The sequence below is a fragment of the Eucyclogobius newberryi genome, unplaced genomic scaffold (genome assembly GCF_026437365.1).
Source record: "Eucyclogobius newberryi isolate DKJ021-1_F unplaced genomic scaffold, fEucNew1.0.hap1 SCAF_21, whole genome shotgun sequence".
Taxonomy (NCBI): Eukaryota; Metazoa; Chordata; class Actinopteri; order Gobiiformes; family Gobiidae; genus Eucyclogobius; species Eucyclogobius newberryi.
In genome coordinates, this window is record NW_027315846.1 from 576,147 (window position 1) to 603,550 (window position 27,404).

Consider the following 27,404-nt stretch of genomic DNA (forward strand, 5'->3'; position numbering starts at 1 on the left):
GGAGTTTGTGGAGTTGTTTAGAAGTGACACAGAGGAAGAAGAATTCAATGGATTGTAAACCCCTCCCCCATTGTAAACCCCTCCCCCATTGTAAACCCCTCCCCCATTGTAAACCCCTCCCCCATTGTAAACCCCTCCCCCCTGGATTGTGTTTCTCTTTCGCTCATTGATCGTTTCCTTCCCCCTTCGACCCGGAGGCAAAATGGCTTCTTTTCTCGCCTTTCGAGCAGTGGATTAGTTTCATCGGCAGGAAAGCTGATTAAGACGAGTCGCCACGGCGATGGATCCAGAGAGGGAGGGGGGAGAGAAGAGGAAAGAGAGCAAGAGGAAGGAGGGAGAGGAGGAGAGGAAGGAGAGGGGGTAGAGAGGGAGAGGAGGAGGAAGAGGAGTGTCGGAGGAGGAAGAGGAGTGTCGGAGGAGGAAGAAGAGTGTCGGAGGAGGAAGAAGAGTGTCGGAGGAGGAAGAAGAGTGTCGGAGGAGGAAGAAGAGTGTCGGAGGAGGAAGAAGAGTGTCGGAGGAGGAAGAAGAGTGTCGGAGGAGGAAGACGAGTGTCGGAGGAGGAAGACGAGTGTCGGAGGAGGAAGACGAGTGTCGGAGGAGGAAGACGAGTGTCGGAGGAGGAAGACGAGTGTCGGAGGAGGAAGACGAGTGTCGGAGGAGGAAGACGAGTGTCGGAGGAGGAAGACGAGTGTCGGAGGAGGAAGACGAGTGTCGGAGGAGGAAGACGAGTGTCGGAGGAGGAAGAGGAAGAAGAGTGTCGGAGGAGGAAGACGAGTGTCGGAGGAGGAAGAGGAAGAAGAGTGTCGGAGGAGGAAGAGGAAGAAGAGTGTCGGAGGAGGAAGACGAGTGTCGGAGGAGGAAGAGGAAGAAGAGTGTCGGAGGAGGAAGAAGAGTGTCGGAGGAGGAAGAGGAAGACGATTGCCGGAGGAGGAAGAGGAAGACGAGTGTCGGAGGAGGAAGAGGAAGAAGAGTGTCGGAGGAGGAAGAGGAAGAAGAGTGTCGGAGGAGGAAGAAGAGTGTCGGAGGAGGAAGAAGAGTGTCGGAGGAGGAAGAAGAGTGTCGGAGGAGGAAGACGAGTGTCGGAGGAGGAAGACGAGTGTCGGAGGAGGAAGAGGAAGAAGAGTGTCGGAGGAGGAAGAAGAGTGTCGGAGGAGGAAGAAGAGTGTCGGAGGAGGAGGAAGACGAGTGCCGGAGGAGGAAGACGAGTGTCGGAGGAGGAAGAGGAAGACGAGTGTCGGAGGAGGAGGAGGAAGAAGAGTGTCGGAGGAGGAAGAAGAGTGTCGGAGGAGGAAGACGAGTGTCGGAGGAGGAAGACGAAGAAGAGTGTCGGAGGAGGAAGACGAAGAAGAGTGTCGGAGGAGGAAGACGAGTGTCGGAGGAGGAAGAGGAAGAAGAGTGTCGGAGGAGGAAGAAGAGTGTCGGAGGAGGAAGAGGAAGACGAGTGCCGGAGGAGGAAGACGAGTGTCGGAGGAGGAAGAGGAAGACGAGTGCCGGAGGAGGAAGACGAGTGCCGGAGGAGGAAGACGAGTGCCGGAGGAGGAAGAGGAGTGTCGGAGGAGGAAGAGGAAGACGATTGCCGGAGGAGGAAGACGATTGCCGGAGGAGGAAGACGATTGCCGGAGGAGGAAGACGAGTGCCGGAGGAGGAAGACGAGTGCCGGAGGAGGAAGAGGAAGACGAGTGCCGGAGGAGGAAGAGGAGTGCCGGAGGAGGAAGAGGAGTGCCGGAGGAGGAAGAGGAGTGTCTGAGGAGGAAGAAGAAGGAAGAAGAGTGTCTGAGGAGGAGGAAGAAGGGTGCAGGAGGAAGAGTGTACGAGGAGGAGGAAGAGCAAAGTGGGCGTGCCTGTTACTGAGCGTGTGCAGAAACATTGTGTGAAACTCTAATATCGCTGGAGTTTCTTGGAGCTTGTTGTGGCCGCGCCCTGGAGCCGCGCCCTGGAGCCGCGCCCTGGAGCCGCGCCCTGGAGCCGCCCCCCGCCGCTGTAAGACCCTCCCCCCCCAGCGTTGACCTGCTCTAAACCGTCACCGTGGAGACCGGGCTGCCGAAAAGTCTGTCGCCGCGGGGCTCGCCGTCAGCCACCGTTTGACCCCTGACCTCTGTAAACGGGGCTCATCATTCACTGACGACGCCAGGCTAAACGTTTCTCTGTCTAAACCAGGTCTAAACCGGGTCTAAACCAGGTCTAAATTAGGTCTAAACCAGGACTAAACCAGGTCCAAACCAGGTCTAAATTAGGTCTAAATTAGGTCTAAACCAGGACTAAACCGGGTCTAAACCAGGTCTAAATTAGGTCTAAACCAGGTCTAAATTAGGTCTAAATTAGGTCTAAACCAGGTCTAAACCAGGACTAAACCAGGTCTAAACCAGGACTAAATTAGGTCTAAATTAGGTCTAAATTAGGTCTAAACCAGGTCTAAACCAGGTCTAAACCGGGTCTAAACCAGGTCTAAATTAGGTCTAAATTAGGTCTAAATTAGGTCTAAACCAGGTCTAAACCAGGACTAAACCGGGTCTAAACCAGGACTAAACCAGGTCCAAACCAGGTCTAAACCAGGTCCAAACCAGGTCCAAACCAGGACTAAACCAGGTCCAAACCAGGACTAAACCAGGACTAAACCAGGACTAAACCAGGACTAAACCAGGTCCAAACCAGGTCCAAACCAGGACTAAACCAGGACTAAACCAGGTCCAAACCAGGTCTAAACCAGGACTAAACCAGGTCTAAACCAGGACTAAAATAAGACTGTATAAATGTGGTTCAGGCAACATTGTAATCAAAGTGGAACGCGCACCACAGTTTGAAAAGTGCAGGATTCAGACATTTTAAAGTTTGTCGTGTCGTAAACTGTTCCATCGTGTTTCTCGTCCCGAGACTCAAACACTGACCACTCTGAGTCTGTGAGTGACACTTGCAGAGGAGAAGGGGGAGGGGCAGAGGAGAAGGGGGAGGGGCAGAGGAGAAAGGGGAGGGGTCGAGGAGAAAGGGGAGGGGCAGAGTTTGAGCCGTGGGAGACTCACGAGGCTGGACGTCCAACTGTGAACTGGACCAGGATTAAAACAGTCTCTTCCTCTGGACTCTGAGTCTGTGAAGGGAAAGTAACTATTACAGCTCTAAACTGAGGCTAAACCAGCTCTAAACTGAGGCTAAACCAGCTCTAAACTGAGGCTAAACCAGCTCTAAACTGAGGCTAAACCGGCTCTAAACTGGGTCTAAACTGAGGATAACCTGGGTCTAAACTGAGGCTAAACTGGGTCTAAACTAAGGCTAAATCCATCTCAACATTATGGTTTCTGTTCTTAAGCAGAATAATAACAGATTTAATCACGACGCTCCAAATCCTGAGGGAAAATCTAATCAAAACGGACTCGAGTGAAACCGGCTAATTCTGACCGCCGGGATCAAGAGGATAATCTCCCCAAAACTGTCACATCCTCTAACTCCAGACAAAGAACCAGAGATGTTTTGGGACTAAACCAGGACTAAAGCAGGACTAAAGCAGGACTAAAGCAGGGACTAAAGCAGGGACTAAAGCGGGGACTAAACCAGGACTAAACCAGGACTAAACCAGGACTAAACCAGGACTAAACCAGGACTAAACCAGGACTAAACTGGGGACTAAACCAGGACTAAACCAGGACTAAACCAGGACTAAAGCAGGGACTAAAGCAGGACTAAAGTAGGGACTAAACCAGGACTAAACCGGGGACTAAACCAGGACTAAATCAGGGACTAAAGCAGGACTAAAGTAGGGACTAAACCAGGACTAAACCGGGGACTAAACCAGGACTAAATCAGGGACTAAAGCAGGTCTAAAGCTGTGTTTCTACTCATAATAATCTTGATAATATTGAGATTGTGAAGTATTGTTTTCCTAGTTTGAGTCCGTTGCCATGGTTTCCAGGTGTCGATTTGTTCCGTATCGTTGGATCTGAGCCTCAGGACGTCATTAGTCGAGGATCTCTCTTTCTCTCTTTCTCTCTCTCTTTGGTTTTTCCTCGAGCTTCGGGCTGAAACCTAAAAACAAAGACATGTAAATGAGGTGTTTCTGGTGCCGCGCTGCAGGAGACGGACACCAGGGGGCGCCGGGGGTTATTGTGCTTTTGTCTGACACGGTCATGATCTACAACACATTTTAAAATCACAATATTGATCAAAAATAATAAAAGAAACTAGTCCAGTCATATTTAAGTGTACCGTATGCTCTTTAGTGGGATTGTGACTGATCTGCATCAGGTCGAACGTGGTTAAAAAAGCCTCAAATGTGATATGTCTCTGTCTTCAGACTGCAGCCGTTCATCACTGGACACAAACCTCCGGTCAAGAAGCAAGTCCTGGACCAGGTCAGACTCTCACTCCCGCCCCCTACAGGTCACTCCCGCCCCCTACAGGTCACTCCCGCCCCCTACAGGTCACTCCCGCCCCCTACAGGTCACTCCCGCCCCCTACAGGTCGGACCACTCATGAACCAAAACACAGAAAAGACAAGTGTATTTTAACATTTTACCTAAAATGAAAAACATATTATCACAGAAAAGCTTTTTAGGTTCATAATTTCACTTCCTGGTTGTAATTGATGACATCACACTAGATTTAACCTTCCTGTGGTTTATAATGGAATTCTGAATCTCTGGAGAGGTCGACGCCCACAGCATTCTGATGTCATCAGTCACACAGGAGGAGAGAGAGTGACAGGGACAATATGAGGCTGATGTCCACTAAAGGACAGAGAGGACACAAATAGGGTTAGTTTATGATGAAACCAATAACACCCAATAACACCCTGTAACAGGAGGTCCCTCCCAGTGGGCGGGGCCTACTCAGAGTAGAGTAAATATCTGAGTTCCCGGTCCTGATTCACAGATTGAGATCTCGTCTACATCACATTTAGAACACAAACGATTGTTACAAAGTTTGACCTGATGAAGCCGAAGAGCGTTTTCATCATTGAACACTGAGTTCACACGTCGTTCTTGTGCAAATGTGTCACAATATCAGTGGCTAAACGTCTTTCCTCAGCTTATGACGGGTAAGTACTACGAGTTATTTGCACGTATCACAAGTTCTACTGGAAATAAATGGAAAAAGAGACTAAATGACGTAAAGATCATGAAATAAAGGTTAAATGTGGAGGGTTTTGCGTCTCACACAGACGTTTCACTCTTCTGTCTCCACATTCTGCCCGCTGTTCCGTCACACAAATGTGTAAATATATATTTGAATCAGCTTTGACGAGATGATGCCAGTGAGACGTTTCAGCCGCTCGAGTGGAGATGATGCCAGTGAGACGTTTCAGCCGCTCGAGTGGAGATGATGCCAGTGAGACGTTTCAGCCGCTCGAGTGGAGATGATGCCAGTGAGACGTTTCAGCGGCTCGAGTGGAGATGATGCAAGTGAGACGTTTCAGCCGCTCGAGTTGAGATGATGCCAGCGAGACGTTTCAGCCACTCGAGTGGAGATTATGCAAGTGAGACGTTTCAGCCGCTCGAGTTGAGATGATGCCAGATGATGCCAGTGAGACGTTTCAGCCGCTCGAGTGGAGATGATGCAAGTGAGACGTTTCAGCCGCTCGAGTGGAGATGGTGCAATTGAGACGTTTCAGCCGCTCGAGTGGAGATGGTGCAAGTGAGACGTTTCAGCCGCTCGAGTTGAGATGATGCCAGTGAGACGTTTCAGCCACTCGAGTGGAGATTATGCAAGTGAGACGTTTCAGCCGCTCGAGTTGAGATGATGCCAGATGATGCCAGTGAGACGTTTAAGCCGCTCGAGTGGAGATGATGCAAGTGAGACGTTTCAGCCGCTCGAGTGGAGATGATGCAAGTGAGACGTTTCAGCCGCTCGGGTTGAGATGGTGCAAGTGAGACGTTTCAGCCGCTCGAGTTGAGATGATGCCAGATGATGCCAGTGAGACGTTTAAGCCGCTCGAGTGGAGATGATGCAAGTGAGACGTTTCAGCCGCTCGAGTGGAGATGATGCAAGTGAGACGTTTCAGCCGCTCGAGTTGAGATGGTGCAAGTGAGACGTTTCAGCCGCTCGAGTGGAGATGGTGCAATTGAGACGTTTCAGCCGCTCGAGTGGAGATGGTGCAAGTGAGACGTTTCAGCCGCTCTCTTGGTTTTAATAACCCCATATTTGTAAAAACCTATAAAAGTCCTGTTTTTCTAAGTCAAACTCAAAGCTTTTCAGATGATTCTTTAGGAGGAAAAGAGGAGGAGGAAGAGAAGAAAAGGAGGATGTAGAGAGAGGAAGTGGGGATTCAAGGAGAGCGAGGAGACAAACGAGAGAAAGGAAGAGAAGACGGATGGAGACGAGGGATAAAGGAGAGAGGGAGAGAGTCGTTTCCATGAAAACCAGAAAACGCCTCAAATATTTCCGGCGAGTCTGGGAACTGTGAGTGTTGAGCCAATATTTAAGAAGACTCTGTGTTTTCCCACAGTACAGCGCCCCCTTCAGGCGCCCCCCCCTTCAGGAGCCCCCCCTTCAGGCGCCCCCTTCAGGTGCCAGGTGCCCCCTTGTGGCGCCCCCTTGTGGCGCCCCCTTGTGGCGTCTTATTTTGGTTGTATCAGGACTAAAGTAAAGACTGGACTGGGACCGGGACTAGACTGGACCGGGACTGGACCGGGACTGGGACGGGACTGGGACTGGGACAGGACTGGGCCGGACTGGGGAAAGCCAAATCTGAAAACCCCTGACCACACCCTGACCACATCCTGGTTTGTGGGGTCAGAGCCACAGGACTGACCATCACCAGGTCAAAGTTAAACCACTTTAACCAGAACCAAGTAAGAGTCTGAGGGGTGGAGTCTGAGGGGTGGAGTCTGAGGGGTGGAGTCTGAGGGGTGGAGTGGCCGTAAGCTTTTAACAACCAAAAACTATGACCATTTCAGCCGCTCGATCGACATGGATAGGGTCCAAACTGTGTCTCCACTCGACTGTCGGCGGTCTCCACGGCAACAGCATAGCAACCGCTGTTTGAGGTCATGGGGGCGGGGCTTAGAGTTCAGCGGCAGAACTTGTGGTGAAGTTATGAAGCGTCTGGGCCCGAAAGCGTTGAGTTCTTGTTCTTGAATGGGCCCGTGCCACTTTTAAAGTGCAGTGCGGAACTTTCCAGGAACTGAGTCGATTAGAGTCTGAATATGAAGATTAAAATCCCCGAAGAGCAAAATTAGGTTGGTAAATTAAAGATGTATGAACGTAATAAAGCCTGTTTTACTCTCCACGCCTGAAAACATCTGGCTCCTGCTGCGTTTACCTTTGGACTAGAACCGCAAAATGCCTTAAATCTGTAAATGTAAATATAAATGTAAATGTAAATATAAATGTAAATGTAAATGTCATTGTGCGTGAAGCGGCGGGTTGTTACTCTGAGCGCTCGAGCTTCACTCACTGGTCACTTGTGTTGGACTGTCCTGGTGCAGAGAGCTGACGGAGGTCCCACGACTTCAGCCCGACTGAGGGAAGTGAGCCTTTGAGCCAAGCTGCTCCCACAGCTCGGAACTCCCCGGCCCGACCCGAGCGCGCGTGCGAGCTGTAACTCACGAAAAGTGCCCCCTCAGCCGTTCTAAAGCGTCGTGTTCTCTCCTCCAGGGGGCAGCGGACGCGCCTCTCCCGGTGGCGGTGCCCGTCCCCTCAGCGGGCAACGCCCTGGTGGAGAGCGGCCCGGTGGCGTACGAGGAGGACGCAGAGGAAGAGGAGGAGGAGGAGGAGGAGGAGGAGGAGGGAGGCTGCGTGAGCGCCATGGATCTGCTCGGCGCTTCGGGTGAGGATTCGCTGCCTTTTGTTGTTGTGTCCGAATGTCCAGCGGATGAAAAACGAGAGCACTCAAAATGTCCCACAATGCACCTGACGGCAGCGACGGGTCTTTAAAGCAGAACTAAGTCACATTTCACCTTATTTAATGTCCTGTGATGGTTAAATGTGTGTTTTGGGGGCGTTTGAAGTGTCCGTCGTCGCCCCCTGCTGTCTCTGAGCGGAAATGTTGACTTGCAACACAACGCTCCTGAGAAACCCTGGCTCTTTTTTTAATTTTTGGCGTGAAAGGTTTTTCTGTGATTATACGACTTACGGGTTTATTCTTCATCGCCAAAGTTCCTTAGTTCTGCTTTAACTGGACACAACACGACTGGATGAAGCAGAAGTGCTGTTTAAACGCACTGCTGACGCAGTCGCTAGGGTTAGCCGCAGAGTCACTAGCCGCAGAGTCGCTAGCCGCAGAGTCGCTAGCCGCAGTGTCGCTAGGGTTAGCCGCAGAGTCGCTAGCCGCAGAGTCGCGAGGGTTAACTGCAGAGTCACTCGCCGCTGAGTCGCTAACCACAGAATGGGTAAGGTTAGCCGCAGAGTCACTAGCCGCAGAGTCGCTGACATTAGCCGCAGAGTCTCTGACGTTAGCCGCAGAGTCGCTGACGTTAGCCGCAGAGTCGCTGACGTTAGCCGCAGAGTCGCTGACGTTAGCCGCAGAGTCGCTGACGTTAGCCGCAGAGTCTCTGACGTTAGCCGCCGCAGAGTCGCTGACGTTAGCCGCAGAGTCGCTAGCGTTAGCCGCTTAGCTTAGCTTGAGTCGCCATCAAAACAAAACGTTTGTGGTTATTATTGGTCCATAAATATTTGTTTTATGGTTTTCTTGTCTTTTTTCCAGGTTATGGCTCTGAGGCAGATTATGATGACTTCTAGCTCGTCGCTTCCTCTCGTCTGCTGCTGCGGCGGAACAGACTCCGCCCACCTGAACCCAACGCACAAACGTCGCTTCAACCGCAACAAAATCACGAGGATAAACGGACAAAAAGCTGCTCGTTCTGACGGTCGCTTTGTCACCATCGCACGGGGAAACCGAGCGCTGCGTTTGGAGCGTTTAACAAATGTACTTGACTTTAGGTCGTCATAGGAACCGCCTCTGCGCGTTTAGCTCTGCGCGTTTAGCTCTGCGCGTTTAGCTTTGCACTGCAAAAACTAGCGCGAAAACGAGCATCGACGTTTGAGCGTTTTGTGTAGAATTGAAATGCTTTGGATAAAACACAGAATAATATTGAGTTTGTGTTGAATGGTTTTGCAGTTCTCTCTGTTCAGCTGAATCGTCCTGCAGCGCTCGCAGCGCTCGTGCTAAACGTGTTAAGTTTAGGTTTATTTATCAGACAAATGTGAAATGTCTGTAAAATAAATCACTAAAGTTCAGAAATATCGCCTTAAACTCTCAAAAGAAACACTAGAAACGACACTTTTATCACAAATGATCATAATATAAATGTAAAGAATCACGGCACGTTTTCTAAGTTTATTTCATTTGAACTCGTTTAGAAACAGTTTTTGTGCCGCTGGAGTTTGATCATTTCAGTTGAGCTTGTTCAGTCACATAATCTCATTCTCTCTCTGTGAAGGGGTTATGTTTCCATGGTAACGCAGATCCAGATTCATCACTTTGTTGGTTTCAGAGTTGCACGTTTTGCCTCCGAACTCCGATCGAGCTTCGAACAAACGGGAAAAACCATCATTATCGACTTATCACTTATTATTATCTGAAAAACTAAACGTTAAGTAAGTCAAATGTCTAAAGTCTTGACACATAAATCCGTTCTGTTCATAATATTGTTTTGCTCAAACCTCAACATTTCAATTATTAAAAATGTGAATAAACATAATTCAGTGTTTTTCTTTCAGTATTTAAATAATTGAACCAAATTTCATAATTTTGGGGGGAAATTTTGTTTTCTGGATTAATTTGACATTTAATGAGATTTGGATGATTTTTGTTGGACATTTTCAGATGCAAAATTGTCACATTCATTTCAATAAAAACATCTCAAACTTCATCGTTTGTGTCACGTTTATGTTTTAATACTTTGTCCAGATTTAGTCACTGCAACTAACCCTAACCTTAACCCTAACCTTAACCCTAACCTTAACCCTAACCTTAACCTTAACCCTAACCCTAACCCTAACCCTAACCCTAACCTTAACCCTAACCCTAACCTTAACCCTAACCTTAACCCTAACCTTAACCCTAACCCTAACCCTAACCCTAACCTTAACCCTAACCCTAACCCTAACCTTAACCCTAACCCTAACCCTAACCTTAACCCTAACCCTAACCCTAACCCTAACCTTAACCCTAACCCTAACCTTAACCGCCGCTCAGAGAGAAAGAGAAAGATTTGTAAACTTTTAATGTCCCACTCCTGAAAAATAGTCTCACAAAAATTCAGGTTGATTGCGTAACAAATATGACATGGGTCTCAATTACTTTTTTGATCGGGATGCCAAAATTATATTTTGTGCCAAATTGTACACATTTGGGAAGAACAAAATTTTGTCCCCATTCAAAAGGGAATTTTTTGTAACTTCTTTGCAAAATGTGCGGCTTTGCCGCACAGAGACCGTAATTCGTAGAGTAAAAATTTTGATAACTTTTAATGGTCGACCCCTGAAGATGATTCTCACCAAATTTCAGGTTAATCAAGCTAATGCCCGAGGAGGAGTTCATAAAAGTAACAAATATGACATGGATCTCATCGACTTCTTTGATCGGGACGCCAAAATGGAATTTTGTGCCAATTTTTAAAAAACGAAATATTTTACTCTCCATATAACATTTATTTTCACTCTGTAGGGGGCGCTGTCGTGTCAAGTAGGTTTAAGGCAAAGGGTTTAACAACTGATTCAAATTTGACGCAATTTGGACTTTATCTGCGCCAACGGCAGCAAATAAAAAAATTGGGAAATTTCTGAAATACTAGCTACAGTTTGTGGCTTCGCCGCTCAGAGACCGTGACAGGTATCAATGTAATTTGGATAACTTTTGATGTCCCACTCCCCAACACCATTTTCACCAAATTTCAGCTTTTTTGGGCCAATGCCCTGGGACGAGTTGGTAAAAGTACGACATTTGTAAAAACTCCTGAGTCGTGCTTAGCAAATTTTGATCCAATATGGCCGACATTTGGTTGGGTGGACGGCGTTGCTGTAATAATATTTTTTACTTCTCTTGTCACCATCTACCTCTGCGCCAAATTTCATGATTCTACGGTCAGATTTTTTTGGGCCATTTCTTATCTCTCAATGCATTTTTGGTACATTTAAATTTTTTTATTTTAGAAAAAGGAGACAGTCAGAATGTAGAGAGGCACGATTTTCCTACCTCATGGTGTGGCTCCCTGGTCACTGACGGGTACTTTCGTTAATTTTGTGTGGGCTCCACCCACTTTGTGTTTTTGGCCCTCTATACAGTAATAATGTTACATTTTTGCATCACATGTTTATATGCACGGAACATGCAAGAAATGGGGAACTAATAGGCCTCTCACCAGCTTGTGGCGCTCGGCCTAATGATAATAATGGTTTTCAGGGTTTTTAAAGTGCTGATGTTTGTGTGTAAATGCCTTCTCTCTCCTCACACTGACCCGGTCACCTCCAGACTCTCTCCTCGTCTCCTCGTCTCCTTCACTTCAGGCGCTCAAACCGTTCTGTGGTTTTATTGTATTCTTTCTTCCCGTTGCGGCCTGAGGACAGGAGCCACCCCGCTCTTCGTCCAGACGAGGATGGAGAGACGAGTGGGAGGACGTGTCTCCATGGAGCTCCACGCCTCGCACATCTGCAGCTAACGGCCCCGGGCTAACGCTAACTGAGCTCACAGAGCGCTCTCTACAAAGTGTCGGAGAAAATGTGATTCCAAATGGAAAAACTGGGATTTGCCTCAGAAAACCACACAAATCCAGAAGGTTTCAATCCAGGAAGTAAAAGCTGCTCAGTGGCATAAACAAATATCAGTTATACTATTTTATTATTAACAGAAAAGAAGGAAGCATGGCCACAAGGGCCTCTGGGGGGTCACAGCCAGAACTATTTGAACTTGTTTAAAAATATAAGTCCCTGTGATGGTTGAACCTGTGTTTCCAGGAGCAGAGACTCCAGAGTTCTGTGACTTTAGATTGAAGTTGTCCAGGTGAATGCTCAGAATAAGAACACTAAAGTGCAGCTGAAACTGAAACTGTTCCAGGCAAAAGAGGCTCAGAAATCCTGCTGTTTCTCAGGTGTTTTTCTTAAACTCTTTTCAAGGACATTTCAGATCCTCCAGCGACAAAGTCTATTTTTACTCCTTGTTAGTGAATTCAGCTGCGGCTAATTAGAGCTTAAACGTGCTTTAGACCTGCTTTAGACCTGCTTTAGACCTGCTTTAGTCCTGTTTTAGACCTGCTTTAGTCCTGTTTTAGTCCTGCTTTAGTCCTGCTTTAGACCTGCTTTAGTCCTGCTTTAGTCCTGCTTTAGACCTGCTTTAGTCCTGCATTAGTCCTGCTTTAGACCTGCTTTAGTCCTGCTTTAGACCTGCTTTAGACCTGCTTTAGACCTGCTTTAGACCTGCTTTAGTCCTGTTTTAGACCTGCTTTAGTCCTGCTTTAGACCTGCTTTAGACCTGCTTTAGACCTGCTTTAGTCCTGCTTTAGACCTGCTTTAGTCCTGCTTTAGTCCTGCTTTAGACCTGCTTTAGTCCTGCATTAGTCCTGCTTTAGACCTGCTTTAGTCCTGCTTTAGTCCTGCTTTAGTCCTGCTTTAGTCCTGCTTTAGACCTGCTTTAGTCCTGTTTTAGTCCTGCTTTAGTCCTGCTTTAGTCCTGCTTTAGTCCTGCTTTAGACCTGCTTTAGTCCTGCTTTAGACCTGCTTTAGTCCTGCTTTAGACCTGCTTTAGTCCTGTTTTAGTCCTGCTTTAGTCCTGCTTTAGTCCTGCTTTAGTCCTGCTTTAGTCCCGCTTTAGTCCCGCTTTAGACCTGGTTTAGTCCTGCTTTAGTCCTGCTTTAGTCCTGCTTTAGACCTGCTTTAGACCTGTTTTAGTCCTGCTTTAGACCTGCTTTAGACCTGGTTTAGTCCCGCTTTAGACCTGTTTTAGTCCTGTTTTAGACCTGCTTTAGTCCTGCTTTAGTCCTGTTTTAGACCTGCTTTAGTCCTGCTTTAGTCCTGCTTTAGTCCTGCTTTAGTCCTGTTTTAGACCTGCTTTAGTCCTGCTTTAGTCCTGCTTTAGTCCTGCTTTAGTCCTGCTTTAGACCTGCTTTAGTCCTGTTTTAGTCCTGCTTTAGTCCTGCTTTAGTCCTGCTTTAGTCCTGCTTTAGACCTGCTTTAGTCCTGCTTTAGACCTGCTTTAGTCCTGCTTTAGACCTGCTTTAGTCCTGTTTTAGTCCTGCTTTAGTCCTGCTTTAGTCCTGCATTAGTCCTGCTTTAGACCTGCTTTAGTCCTGCTTTAGACCTGCTTTAGTCCTGCTTTAGACCTGCTTTAGTCCTGTTTTAGTCCTGCTTTAGTCCTGCTTTAGTCCTGCTTTAGTCCTGCTTTAGACCTGCTTTAGTCCTGCTTTAGTCCTGCTTTAGACCTGCTTTAGACCTGCTTTAGTCCTGGTTTAGTCCAGCTTTAGTCCTGCTTTAGACCTGCTTTAGACCCGTTTAGACCTGCTTTAGTCCCGCTTTAGTCCAGCTTTAGTCCAGCTTTAGACCTGTTTTAGACCTGCTTTAGTCCTGCTTTAGTCCTGCTTTAGTCCTGCTTTAGTCCCGCTTTAGTCCCGCTTTAGACCTGGTTTAGTCCTGCTTTAGTCCTGCTTTAGTCCTGCTTTAGACCTGCTTTAGACCTGTTTTAGTCCTGCTTTAGACCTGCTTTAGTCCTGTTTTAGTCCTGCTTTAGACCTGCTTTAGACCTGGTTTAGACCTGCTTTAGTCCTGCTTTAGACCTGCTTTAGTCCTGTTTTAGTCCTGCTTTAGACCTGCTTTAGACCTGGTTTAGTCCTGCTTTAGACCTGTTTTAGTCCTTCTTTAGTCCTGCTTTAGTCCTGCTTTAGTCCTGTTTTAGACCTGCTTTAGACCTGCTTTAGACCTGTTTTAGTCCTGCTTTAGTCCTGCTTTAGACCTGCTTTAGACCTGCTTTAGTCCTGTTTTAGTCCTGCTTTAGACCTGCTTTAGACCTGTTTTAGTCCTGCTTTAGTCCTGCTTTAGACCTGTTTTAGTCCTGCTTTAGTCCTGGTTTAGTCCTGCTTTAGTCCTGCTTTAGTCCTGTTTTAGTCCTGCTTTAGACCTGCTTTAGTCCTGCTTTAGACCTGCTTTAGTCCTGTTTTAGTCCTGCTTTAGTCCTGTTTTAGTCCTGCTTTAGTCCTGCTTTAGACCTGGTTTAGTCCTGCTTTAGTCCTGCTTTAACCTGCTTAAGTCCTGCTTTAGTCCTGCTTTAGTCCTACTTTAGTCCTGCTTTAGTCCTGCTTTAGACCTGGTTTAGTCCTGCTTTAGTCCCGCTTTAGACCCGCTTTAGACCTGTTTTAGTCCTGCTTTAGTCCTGCTTTAGTCCTGCTTTAGTCCTGCTTTAGTCCTGTTTTAGTCCTGCTTTAGTCCTGCTTTAGACCTGCTTTAGACCTGTTTTAGTCCTGCTTTAGTCCTGCTTTAGACCTGGTTTAGTCCTGCTTTAGTCCTGCTTTAACCTGCTTTAGTCCTGCTTTAGTCCTGCTTTAACCTGCTTAAGTCCTGCTTTAGTCCTGCTTTAGTCTTACTTTAGTCCTGCTTTAGACCTGTTTTAGTCCTGCTTTAGTCCTGCTTTAGACCTGGTTTAGTCCTGCTTTGGTCCTGCTTTAGTCCTGCTTTAGACCTGCTTTAGACCTGCTTTAGTCCTGCTTTAGACCTGCTTTAGACCTGCTTTAGTCCTGCTTTAGACCTGCTTTAGTCCTGTTTTAGTCCTGCTTTAGACCTGTTTTAGTCCTTCTTTAGTCCTGCTTTAGTCCTGCTTTAGTCCTGTTTTAGTCCTGCTTTAGTCCTGCTTTAGACCTGCTTTAGTCCTGCTTTAGACCTGGTTTAGACCTGCTTTAGACCTGTTTTAGTCCTGCTTTAGTCCTGCTTTAGACCTGCTTTAGTCCTGCTTTAGACCTGCTTTAGTCCTGCTTTAGACCTGCTTTAGACCTGTTTTAGACCAGCTTTAGACCTGCTTTAGTCCTGCTTTAGACCTGCTTTAGTCCTGCTTTAGACCTGCTTTAGACCTGTTTTAGACCAGCTTTAGACCTGCTTTAGTCCTGCTTTAGACCTGCTTTAGTCCTGCTTTAGACCTGCTTTAGTCCTGTTTTAGTCCTGCTTTAGTCCTGCTTTAGACCTGCTTTAGTCCTGCTTTAGACCTGCTTTAGTCCTGCTTTAGACCTGCTTTAGACCTGTTTTAGTCCTGCTTTAGACCTGTTTTAGTCCTGCTTTAGTCCTGCTTTAGACCTGTTTTAGTCCTGCTTTAATCCTACTTTAGTCCTGCTTTAGTCCTGCTTTAGACCTGGTTTAGTCCTGCTTTCGTCCCGCTTTAGACCCGCTTTAGACCTGTTTTAGTCCTGCTTTAGTCCTGCTTTAGACCTGCTTTAGTCCTGTTTTAGTCCTGCTTTAGTCCTGCTTTAGTCCTGTTTTAGTCCTGCTTTAGTCCTGCTTTAGACCTGCTTTAGACCTGTTTTAGTCCTGCTTTAGTCCTGCTTTAGACCTGGTTTAGTCCTGCTTTAGTCCTGCTTTAGTCCTGCTTTAGACCTGTTTTAGTCCTTCTTTAGTCCTGCTTTAGTCCTGCTTTAGTCCTGTTTTAGTCCTGCTTTAGACCTGCTTTAGTCCTGCTTTAGTCCTGTTTTAGTCCTGCTTTAGACCTGCTTTAGACCAGCTTTAGACCTGCTTTAGTCCTGCTTTAGACCTGCTTTAGTCCTGCTTTAGACCTGTTTTAGTCCTGCTTTAGTCCTGCTTTAGACCTGCTTTAGTCCTGCTTTAGACCTGCTTTAGTCCTGCTTTAGACCTGTTTTAGTCCTGCTTTAGTCCTGCTTTAGACCTGTTTTAGTCCTGCTTTAATCCTGCTTCAGTCCTGCTTTAGTCCTGTTTTAGTCCTGCTTTAGTCCTGCTTTAGTCCTGCTTTAACCTGCTTTAGTCCTGTTTTAGTCCTGCTTTAGTCCTGTTTTAGTCCTGCTTTAGACCTGCTTTAGTCCTGGTTTAGTCCTGCTTTAGACCTGCTTTAGACCTGCTTTAGTCCTGTTTTAGACCTGCTTTAGTCCTGCTTTAGACCTGTTTTAGTCCTGCTTTAGTCCTGCTTTAGTCCTGCTTTAGACCTGCTTTAGTCCTGCTTTAGACCTGTTTTAGTCCTGCTTTAGTCCTGCTTTAGACCTGCTTTAGTCCTGCTTTAGACCTGCTTTAGTCCTGCTTTAGACCTGTTTTAGTCCTGCTTTAGTCCTGCTTTAGACCTGCTTTAGTCCTGCTTTAGACCTGCTTTAGTCCTGCTTTAGACCTGTTTTAGTCCTGCTTTAGTCCTGCTTTAGACCTGCTTTAGTCCTGCTTTAGACCTGCTTTAGTCCTGCTTTAGACCTGTTTTAGTCCTGCTTTAGTCCTGCTTTAGTCCTGTTTTAGTCCTGCTTTATTCCTGCTTTAACCTGCTTTAGTCCTGCTTTAACCTGCTTAAGTCCTGCTTTAGTCCGTCTTTAGTCCTACTTTAGTCCTGCTTTAGACCTGTTTTAGTCCTGCTTTAGTCCTGCTTTAGACCTGGTTTAGTCCTGCTTTGGTCCTGCTTTAGTCCCGCTTTAGACCCGCTTTAGACCTGTTTTAGTCCTGCTTTAGTCCTGCTTTAGACCTGCTTTAGACCTGCTTTAGTCCTGCTTTAGACCTGCTTTAGTCCTGTTTTAGTCCTGCTTTAGACCTGTTTTAGTCCTTCTTTAGTCCTGCTTTAGTCCTGCTTTAGTCCTGTTTTAGTCCTGCTTTAGACCTGCTTTAGACCTGCTTTAGTCCTGCTTTAGACCTGCTTTAGTCCTGCTTTAGACCTGTTTTAGTCCTGCTTTAGACCTGCTTTAGTCCTGCTTTAGACCTGCTTTAGACCTGCTTTAGTCCTGCTTTAGACCTGCTTTAGTCCTGCTTTAGACCTGCTTTAGTCCTGCTTTAGACCTGCTTTAGACCTGTTTTAGTCCTGCTTTAGACCTGTTTTAGTCCTGCTTTAGTCCTGCTTTAGACCTGTTTTAGTCCTGCTTTAGTCCTGTTTTAGTCCTGCTTTAGTCCTGCTTTAGTCCTGTTTTAGTCCTGCTTTAGTCCTGCTTTAGTCCTGCTTTAACCTGCTTTAGTCCTGCTTTAGTCCTGCTTTAGTCCTGCTTTAGTCCTACTTTAGTCCTGCTTTAACCTGCTTTAGTCCTGCTTTAGTCCTGCTTTAGACCTGGTTTAGTCCTGCTTTAGTCCTGCTTTAACCTGCTTTAGTCCTGCTTTAGTCCTGCTTTAGTCCTGCTTTAGACCTGCTTTAGACCTGCTTTAACCTGCTTTAGTCCTGCTTTAGTCCTGCTTTAGTCCTGGTTTAGACCTGCTTTAGTCCTGCTTTAGTCCTGCTTTAGTCCTGCTTTAGTCCTGCTTTAGTCCTGGTTTAGACATGCTTTAGACCTGCTTTAGTCCGGCTTTAGTCCTGCTTTAGTCCTGCTTTAGACCTGCTTTAGACCTGCTTTAGACCTGTTTTAGTCCTGCTTTAGTCCTGGTTTAGTCCTGCTTTAGTCCTGCTTTAACCTGGTTTAGTCCTGCTTTAGTCCTGCTTTAACCTGCTTTAGACCTGCTTTAGTCCTGCTTTAACCTGCTTTAGTCCTGCTTTAGTCCTGCTTTAACCTGCTTTAGTCCTGCTTTAGTCCTGCTTTAGTCCTGGTTTAGACCTGCTTTAGTCCTGCTTTAGTCCTGCTTTAGTCCTGCTTTAGACCTGCTTTAGTCCGGCTTTAGTCCTGCTTTAGTCCTGCTTTAGACCTGCTTTAGACCTGCTTTAGACCTGTTTTAGTCCTGCTTTAGTCCTGCTTTAGACCTGCTTTAGTCCTGCTTTAGACCTGCTTTAGTCCTGCTTTAGACCTGCTTTAGACCTGTTTTAGTCCTGCTTTAGACCTGTTTTAGTCCTGCTTTAGTCCTGCTTTAGACCTGTTTTAGTCCTGCTTTAGTCCTGCTTTAGTCCTGCTTTAGACCTGTTTTAGTCCTGCTTTAGTCCTGCTTTAGTCCTGCTTTAGTCCTGTTTTAGTCCTGCTTTAGACCTGCTTTAGTCCTGCTTTAGACCTGCTTTAGACCTGCTTTAGTCCTGCTTTAGTCCTGTTTTAGTGACCTGCTTTAGACCTGCTTTAGTCCTGCTTTAGTCCTGTTTTAGTCCTGCTTTAGACCTGCTTTAGTCCTGCTTTAGACCTGCTTTAGACCTGCTTTAGTCCTGCTTTAGACCTGTTTTAGTCCTGCTTTAGTCCTGCTTTAGACCTGCTTTAGTCCTGCTTTAGACCTGCTTTAGTCCTGCTTTAGACCTGCTTTAGACCTGTTTTAGTCCTGCTTTAGACCTGTTTTAGTCCTGCTTTAGTCCTGCTTTAGACCTGTTTTAGTCCTGCTTTAGTCCTGCTTTAGTCCTGCTTTAGTCCTGTTTTAGTCCTGCTTTAGACCTGCTTTAGTCCTGCTTTAGACCTGCTTTAGTCCTGTTTTAGTCCTGCTTTAGTCCTACTTTAGACCTGGTTTAGTCCTGCTTTAGTCCTGCTTTAACCTGCTTTAGTCCTGCTTTAGTCCAGCTTTAGTCCTACTTTAGTCCTGCTTTAGACCTGCTTTAGTCCTGCTTTAGTCCTGCTTTAACCTGCTTTAGTCCTGCTTTAGCCCTGCTTTAGTCCTGCTTTAGACCTGCTTTAGTCCGGCTTTAGTCCTGCTTTAGTCCTGCTTTAGACCTGCTTTAGACCTGCTTTAGACCTGTTTTAGTCCTGCTTTAGTCCTGCTTTAGACCTGCTTTAGTCCTGCTTTAGTCCTGGTTTAGACCTGCTTTAGACCTGCTTTAGTCCGGCTTTAGTCCTGCTTTAGACCTGCTTTAGTCCTGCTTTAACCTGCTTTAGTCCTGCTTTAGTCCTGCTTTAGTCCTGGTTTAGACCTGCTTTAGTCCTGCTTTAGTCCTGCTTTAGTCCTGGTTTAGACCTGCTTTAGACCTGCTTTAGTCCGGCTTTAGTCCTGCTTTAGACCTGCTTTAGTCCCGCTTTAGTCCTGGTTTAGTCCTGCTTTAGACCTGCTTTAGTCCTGCTTTAGACCTGCTTTAGTCCTGTTTTAGTCCTGCTTTAGACCTGCTTTAGACCTGTTTTAGTACTGCTTTAGACCTGTTTTAGTCCTGCTTTAGTCCTGCTTTAGACCTGCTTTAGTCCAGCTTTAGACCTGCTTTAGACCTGCTTTAGTCCAGCTTTAGTCCTGCTTTAGACCTGCTTTATTTCAGCTTTAGACCTGCTTTAGTCCAGCTTTAGTCCTGGTTTAGACCTGCTTTAGTCCTGCTTTAGTCCTGCTTTAGACCTGCTTTAGTCCTGCTTTAGTCCTGCTTTAGTCCTGCTTTAGACCTGCTTTAGTCCAGCTTTAGTCCTGGTTTAGACCTGCTTTAGTCCTGCTTTAGTCCAGCTTTAGTCCTGGTTTAGACCTGCTTTAGTCCTGCTTTAGTCCTGCTTTAGACCTGCTTTAGTCCTGCTTTAGTCCTGCCTTAGTCCTGCTTTAGACCTGCTTTAGTCCTGCTTTAGTCCAGCTTTAGACCTGCTTTAGTCCTGCTTTAGACCTGCTTTAGTCCTGCTTTAGTCCTGCTTTAGACCTGCTTTAGTCCTGCTTTAGTCCTGCCTTAGTCCTGCTTTAGACCTGCTTTAGACCTGCTTTAGTCCTGCTTTAGTCCAGCTTTAGACCTGCTTTAGTCCTGCTTTAGACCTGCTTTAGACCTGCTTTAGTCCAGCTTTAGTCCTGGTTTAGACCTGCTTTAGTCCTGCTTTAGACCTGCTTTAGTCCTGCTTTAGTCCTGCTTTAGTCCTGCTTTAGACCTGCTTTAGTCCTGCTTTAGTCCTGTTTTAGTCCTGCTTTAGTCCTGCTTTAGACCTGCTTTAGTCCTGCTTTAGACCTGCTTTAGACCTGCTTTAGTCCAGCTTTAGTCCTGCTTTAGACCTGCTTTAGTCCTGCTTTAGACCTGCTTTAGTCCTGCTTTAGTCCAGCTTTAGACCTGCTTTAGTCCTGCTTTAGACCTGCTTTAGACCTGCTTTAGACCTGCTTTAGTCCAGCTTTAGTCCTGGTTTAGACCTGCTTTAGTCCTGCTTTAGACCTGCTTTAGACCTGCTTTAGACCTGCTTTAGACCTGCTTTAGTCCAGCTTTAGTCCTGCTTTAGACCTGCTTTAGTCCTACTTTAGTCCTGCTTTAGACCTGCTTTAGACCTGCTTTAGTCCTGCTTTAGTCCAGCTTTAGACCTGCTTTAGACCTGGTTTAGACCTGCTTTAGACCTGCTTTAGTCCTGCTTTAGACCTGCTTTAGACCTGCTTTAGTCCTGTTTTAGACCTGGTTTAGACCTGCTTTAGACCTGCTTTAGTCCTGCTTTAGACCTGCTTTAGACCTGCTTTAGTCCTGCTTTAGTTCTGCCTTAGTCCTGCTTTAGTCCTGCTTTAGTCCTGCTTTAGTCCTGCTTTAGACCTGCTTTAGTCCTGCTTTAGTCCTGCTTTAGTCCTGCTTTAGTCCTGGTTTAGTCCTGCTTTAGACCTGCTTTAGTCCTGCTTTAGTCCTGCTTTAGACCTGCTTTAGTCCAGCTTTAGTCCTGCTTTAGTCCTGCTTTAGACCTGCTTTAGTCCAGCTTTAGACCTGCTTTAGACCTGCTTTAGTCCTGCTTTAGTCCTGCTTTAGTCCTGCTTTAGACCTGCTTTAGACCTGCTTTAGACCTGCTTTAGTCCTGCTTTAGTCCTGTTTTAGACCTGGTTTAGACCTGCTTTAGTCCTGCTTTAGACCTGCTTTAGACCTGCTTTAGACCTGCTTTAGTCCTGCTTTAGTCCAGCTTTAGACCTGCTTTAGTCCAGCTTTAGACCTGCTTTAGACCTGGTTTAGACCTGCTTTAGACCTGCTTTAGACCTGCTTTAGTCCTGTTTTAGACCTGCTTTAGACCTGCTTTAGACCTGCTTTAGTCCTGCTTTAGTCCTGCTTTAGTCCTGCTTTAGACCTGCTTTAGTCCTGCTTTAGTCCTGCTTTAGACCTGCTTTAGACCTGCTTTAGTCCTGCTTTAGACCTGCTTTAGACCTGCTTTAGACCTGTTTTAGTCCTGCTTTAGTCCTGCTTTAGACCTGGTTTGGACCTGCTTTAGACCTGCTTTAGTCCTGCTTTAGTCCTGCTTTAGTCCAGCTTTAGACCTGCTTTAGTCCTGCTTTAGTCCTGCTTTAGTCCTGCTTTAGACCTGCTTTAGTCCTGCTTTAGTCCTGCTTTAGTCCTGCTTTAGTCCTGTTTTAGTCCTGCTTTAGTCCTGTTTTAGTCCTGCTTTAGTCCTGCTTTAGTCCTGCTTTAGTCCTGCTTTAGACCTGCTTTAGACCTGCTTTAGACCTGCTTTAGTCCTGCTTTAGTCCTGCTTTAGTCCTGCTTTAGTCCTGCTTTAGACCTGGTTTAGTCCTGCTTTAGACCTGCTTTAGTCCTGCTTTAGTCCTGCCTTAGTCCTGCTTTAGTCCTGCTTTAGTCCTGCTTTAGTCCTGCTTTAGACCTGCTTTAGTCCTGCTTTAGTCCTGCTTTAGTCCTGCTTTAGTCCTGGTTTAGTCCTGCTTTAGACCTGCTTTAGTCCTGCTTTAGTCCTGCTTTAGACCTGCTTTAGTCCAGCTTTAGTCCTGCTTTAGTCCTGCTTTAGACCTGCTTTAGTCCAGCTTTAGACCTGCTTTAGACCTGCTTTAGTCCTGCTTTAGTCCTGCTTTAGTCCTGCTTTAGACCTGCTTTAGACCTGCTTTAGACCTGCTTTAGTCCTGCTTTAGTCCTGTTTTAGACCTGGTTTAGACCTGCTTTAGTCCTGCTTTAGACCTGCTTTAGACCTGCTTTAGACCTGCTTTAGTCCTGCTTTAGTCCAGCTTTAGACCTGCTTTAGTCCAGCTTTAGACCTGCTTTAGACCTGGTTTAGACCTGCTTTAGACCTGCTTTAGACCTGCTTTAGTCCTGTTTTAGACCTGCTTTAGACCTGCTTTAGACCTGCTTTAGTCCTGCTTTAGTCCTGCTTTAGTCCTGCTTTAGACCTGCTTTAGTCCTGCTTTAGACCTGCTTTAGACCTGCTTTAGTCCTGCTTTAGACCTGCTTTAGACCTGCTTTAGACCTGTTTTAGTCCTGCTTTAGTCCTGCTTTAGACCTGGTTTAGACCTGCTTTAGACCTGCTTTAGTCCTGCTTTAGTCCTGCTTTAGTCCAGCTTTAGACCTGCTTTAGTCCTGCTTTAGTCCTGCTTTAGTCCTGCTTTAGACCTGCTTTAGTCCTGCTTTAGTCCTGCTTTAGTCCTGCTTTAGTCCTGTTTTAGTCCTGCTTTAGTCCTGTTTTAGTCCTGCTTTAGTCCTGCTTTAGTCCTGCTTTAGTCCTGCTTTAGACCTGCTTTAGACCTGCTTTAGACCTGCTTTAGTCCTGCTTTAGTCCTGCTTTAGTCCTGCTTTAGACCTGGTTTAGACCTGCTTTAGACCTGCTTTAGTCCTGCTTTAGTCCTGCTTTAGTCCAGCTTTAGACCTGCTTTAGTCCTGCTTTAGTCCTGCTTTAGTCCTGCTTTAGACCTGCTTTAGTCCCGCTTTAGTCCTGCTTTAGACCTGCTTTAGTCCAGCTTTAGTCCTGCTTTAGTCCTGCTTTAGACCTGCTTTAGTCCTGCTTTAGTCCTGCTTTAGTCCTGCTTTAGTCCTGTTTTAGTCCTGCTTTAGTCCTGCTTTAGTCCTGCTTTAGTCCTGCTTTAGTCCTGCTTTAGTCCTGTTTTAGTCCTGCTTTAGACCTGCTTTAGTCCTGCTTTAGTCCTGCTTTAGTCCTGCTTTAGACCTGCTTTAGTCCTGCTTTAGTCCTGCTTTAGTCCTGCTTTAGTCCTGCTTTAGTCCTGCTTTAGTCCTGCTTTAGACCTGCTTTAGTCCTGCTTTAGACCTGCTTTAGTCCTGCTTTAGTCCTGCTTTAGACCTGCTTTAGTCCTGCTTTAGTCCTGCTTTAGACCTGCTTTAGTCCTGCTTTAGACCTGCTTTAGTCCTGCTTTAGTCCTGCTTTAGACCTGCTTTAGTCCTGGTTTAGTCCTGGTTTAGTCCTGCTTAAACCTCGTTATCGTTGCTTTTACCTCAAGTTTATCTCCAATTCGCTTTAATTAGGTGAAATATGCATAAGTTTCCATAAATATATCGGCTGCATCAATATTCAGAGGAAAGACTCAGAGGAAAGACTCAGAGGAAAGACTCAGAGGAAAGACTCAGAGGAAAGACTCAGAGGAAAGACTCAGAGGAAAGACTCAGAGGAAAGACTCAGAGGAAAGACTCAGAGGAAAGACTCAGGGGAAAGACTCAGAGGAAAGACTCAGAGGAAAGACTCAGAGGAAAGACTCAGAGGAAAGACTCAGAGGAAAGACTCAGAGGAAAGACTCAGGGGAAAGACTTAGAGGAAAGACTCAGAGGAAAGACTCAGAGGAAAGACTCAGAGGAAAGACTCAGAGGAAAGACTCAGGGGAAAGACTCAGGGGAAAGACTCAGGGGAAAGACTTAGAGGAAAGACTCAGAGGAAAGACTTAGAGGAAAGACTCAGAGGAAAGACTTAGAGGAAAGACTTAGAGTAAAGACTCAGAGGAAATACTCAGGGGAAAGACTCAGGGGAAAGACTCAGAGGAAAGACTCAGAGGAAAGACTCAGAGGAAAGACTCAGAGGAAAGACTCAGGGGAAAGACTCAGGGGAAAGACTTAGAGGAAAGACTCAGAGGAAAGACTCAGGGGAAAGACTTAGAGGAAAGACTTAGAGGAAAGACTCAGAGGAAACACTCAGAGGAAAGACTCAGAGGAAAGACTCAGAGGAAAGACTCAGAGGAAAGACTCAGAGGAAAGACTCAGGGGAAAGACTCAGAGGAAAGACTCAGAGGAAAGACTCAGAGGAAAGACTCAGGGGAAAGACTTAGAGGAAAGACTCAGAGGAAAGACTCAGAGGAAAGACTCAGAGGAAAGACTCAGAGGAAAGACTCAGAGGAAAGACTTAGAGGAAAGACTCAGAGGAAAGACTAAGAGGAAAGACTCAGAGGAAAGACTCAGAGGAAAGACTCAGAGGAAAGACTCAGAGGAAAGACTCAGAGGAAAGACTCAGAGGAAAGACTCAGGGGAAAGACTTAGAGGAAAGACTCAGAGGAAAGACTCAGAGGAAAGACTCAGAGGAAAGACTCAGGGGAAAGACTCAGAGGAAAGACTCAGAGGAAAGACTCAGAGGAAAGACTCAGAGGAAAGACTCAGGGGAAAGACTCAGAGGAAAGACTCAGAGGAAAGACTCAGAGGAAAGACTCAGGGGAAAGACTCAGGGGAAAGACTCAGGGGAAAGGCTTAGAGGAAAGACTCAGATGAAAGACTTAGAGGAAAGACTCAGAGGAAAGACTTAGAGGAAAGACTCAGAGGAAAGACTCAGGGGAAAGACTCAGGGGAAAGACTCAGAGGAAAGACTTAGAGGAAAGACTCAGAGGAAAGACTCACAGGAAAGACTCAGGGGAAAGACTCAGAGGAAAGACTCAGAGGAAAGACTCAGAGGAAAGACTCAGGGGAAAGACTTAGAGGAAAGACTCAGAGGAAAGACTCAGAGGAAAGACTCAGAGGAAAGACTCAGGGGAAAGACTTAGAGGAAAGACTCAGAGGAAAGACTCAGAGGAAAGACTCAGAGGAAAGACTCAGGGGAAAGACTTAGAGGAAAGACTCAGGGGAAAGACTTAGAGGAAAGACTCAGAGGAAAGACTCAGAGGAAAGACTCAGGGGAAAGACTCAGAGGAAAGACTCACAGGAAAGACTCAGGGGAAAGACTCAGAGGAAAGACTCAGAGGAAAGACTCAGAGGAAAGACTCAGGGGAAAGACTTAGAGGAAAGACTCAGAGGAAAGACTCAGAGGAAAGACTCAGAGGAAAGACTCAGGGGAAAGACTCAGGGGAAAGACTTAGAGGAAAGACTCAGAGGAAAGACTCAGAGGAAAGACTCAGAGGAAAGACTCAGAGGAAAGACTCAGGGGAAAGACTTAGAGGAAAGACTCAGAGGAAAGACTCAGAGGAAAGACTCAGGGGAAAGACTCAGGGGAAAGACTCAGGGGAAAGACTCAGGGGAAAGACTCAGGGGAAAGACTTAGAGGAAAGACTCAGAGGAAAGACTTAGAGGAAAGACTCAGAGGAAAGACTTAGAGGAAAGACTTAGAGGAAAGACTCAGAGGAAAGACTCAGAAGAATCCCACGAGCATCCGGGATCTGACTCCAAACAAACCAGAACATTCTAGATTCCAGAGCAACAGTGGAACATGAACATGGGACGATGTCATCCTGTCGTCATGGAGACGCAGGGCCACGCCCCGAACAACCTGGAGGAGCGACGCTGCACCTTTCAGCTGCTCAGACCCAGACGAGCGCTGCACCTTTCAGCTGATCAGACCCAGACGAGCGCTGCACCTTTCAGCTGCTCAGACCCAGACGAGCGCTGCACCTTTCAGCTGATCAGACGAGCGCTGCACCTTTCAGCTGCTCAGACCCAGACGAGCGCTGCACCTTTCAGCTGCTCAGACCCAGATGAGCGCTGCACCTTTCAGCTGATCAGACAAGCGCTGCACCTTTCAGCTGCTCAGACCCAGATGAGCGCTGCACCTTTCAGCTGATCAGACAAGCGCTGCACCTTTCAGCTGCTCAGATCCAGGCGAGCGCTGCGGTCGCACTGCGGTCCCGCTCCAGCGTCTCGTCGCGCTGAAGCGTGTGGCTCCACAGCTGAGGTCAGAGGTCAAAGGTCGCTCTGTTTGTTTGCATTGTTGGGGGTCTCGGGGTCAAACCGTCACATCTGTGCGTCTCCTGCAAAGTCTGGACACGACATCTGTCCCGGGACGAGACCTGCAGGGGTCTAATCTAGTCTAAACCAGGTCTAAACCAGGACTACACCAGGACTAAACCAGGACTAAACCAGGTCTAAACCAGGACTAAACCAGGACTAAACCAGGACTAAACCAGGTCTAAACCAGGACTAAACCAGGACTACACCAGGACTAAACCAGGTCTAAACCAGGACTAAACCAGGACTACACCAGGACTAAACCAGGGACTAAACCAGGACTAAACCAGGACTAAACCAGGACTAAACCAGGGACTAAACCAGGACTAAACCAGGACTAAACCAGGTCTAAACCAGGACTAAACCAGGTCTAAACCAGGACTAAACCAGGTCTAAACCAGGACTAAACCAATGTTCTGGTTTAGTGCATCTTTCTCATCTCTGGTATGGCCCTGATCCTCTTTGTTTCCTCTGTTGTGGCTTTAGTCCTGGTATGTTCTTCAGTCAGCGAGTGGATACGAACTGGGACGAATCGTGGGTTTTGGACACATCTGCCGGGACACGGGACATGGGACATGGGACATCCAAGCTCCTCCTCCTCTTCGAGCTCCTCCTCCTTCTGTCCGAGCTCCTCCTCCTCCTCTCCGAGCTCCTCCTCCTTCTGTCTGAGCTCCTCCTCCTCCTCTCCGAGCTCCTCCTCCTTCTGTCTGAGCTCCTCCTCCTCCTCTCCGAGCTCCTCCTCCTCCTCTCCGAGCTCCTCCTTCTTCTGTCTGAGCTCCTCCTTCTTCTGTCCGAGCTCCTCCTCCTCCTCTCCGAGCTCCTCCTCCTTCTGTGCAATCTCCTCCTCCTTCTGTACGATCTCCTCCTCCTGTGCGATCGTCTCCTCCTTCCGTCCAAGCTCCTCCTCCTCTCCGTGCTCCTCCTCCTTCTGTCCGAGCCCCTCCTCTCCGAGCTCCTCCTTCTTCTGTCTGAGCTCCTCCTCTCCGTGCTCCTCCTCCTTCTGTCCGAGCTCCTCCTCTCCGAGCTCCTCCTCCTTCTGTGCAATCTCCTCCTCCTTCTGTCCGAGCTCCTCCTCCTTCTGTACCATCTCCTCCTCCTCTCCGTGCTCCTCCTCCTGTGCGATCTCCTCCTCCTTCCGTCCAAGCTCCTCCTCCTCTCCGTGCTCCTCCTCCTTCTGTCCGAGCCCCTCCTCCTCCTCTCCGAGCTCCTCCTCCTTCTGTCCGAGCTCCTCCTCCTCCTCTCCGAGCTCCTCCTTCTTCTGTCTGAGCTCCTCCTCCTCCTCTCCGTGCTCCTCCTCCTTCTGTCCGAGCTCCTCCTCCTCCTCTCCGAGCTCCTCCTCCTTCTGTCCGAGCTCCTCCTCCTCCTCTCCGAGCTCCTCCTCCTTCTGTGCAATCTCCTCCTCCTTCTGTCCGAGCTCCTCCTCCTTCTGTACGATCTCCTCCTCCTGTGCGATCGTCTCCTCCTTCCGTCCAAGCTCCTCCTCCTCTCCGAGCTCCTCTTCCTTCTGTCCGAGCTCCTCCTTCTTCTGTCCGAGCTCCTCCTCCTCCTCTCCATGCTCCTCCTTCTTCTGTCCGAGCTTCTCCTCCTCCTCTCCGAGCTCCTCCTTCTTCTGTCTGAGCTCCTCCTCCTCCTCTCCGTGCTCCTCCTCCTTCTGTCCGAGCTCCTCCTCCTTCTGTACGATCTCCTCCTCCTGTGCGATCTC

The 27,404-nt window shown here is 47.3% G+C and overlaps 1 protein-coding gene and 1 long non-coding RNA gene across 3 annotated transcripts in view; one reads left to right on the forward strand and one right to left on the reverse strand.

Moving 5' to 3' along the window:
• brf1a (BRF1 general transcription factor IIIB subunit a) overlaps positions 1-9,738 on the forward strand; it is a 60,430-nt gene extending 50,692 nt beyond the window's left edge. For both annotated transcript variants that reach the window (XM_072457069.1, XM_072457070.1), the window contains 3 exons: positions 4,283-4,340; positions 7,585-7,756; positions 8,633-9,738. In XM_072457069.1, the coding sequence (XP_072313170.1) occupies positions 4,283-4,340; positions 7,585-7,756; positions 8,633-8,667 (265 nt within the window). In that variant the 3' untranslated portion in view covers positions 8,668-9,738. The remainder of the gene's footprint in view (positions 1-4,282; positions 4,341-7,584; positions 7,757-8,632) is intronic.
• A 4,539-nt stretch (positions 9,739-14,277) lies between these two features.
• On the reverse strand, positions 14,278-17,334 carry LOC140370123 (uncharacterized). The gene is made up of 4 exons (XR_011928347.1): positions 17,282-17,334; positions 16,395-16,438; positions 15,496-15,517; positions 14,278-14,309 (listed from the first exon to the last, which is right to left on the reverse strand). It is a non-coding gene; the product is annotated as an uncharacterized lncRNA (long non-coding RNA).
• Between the last annotated feature and the right edge of the window lie 10,070 nt (positions 17,335-27,404).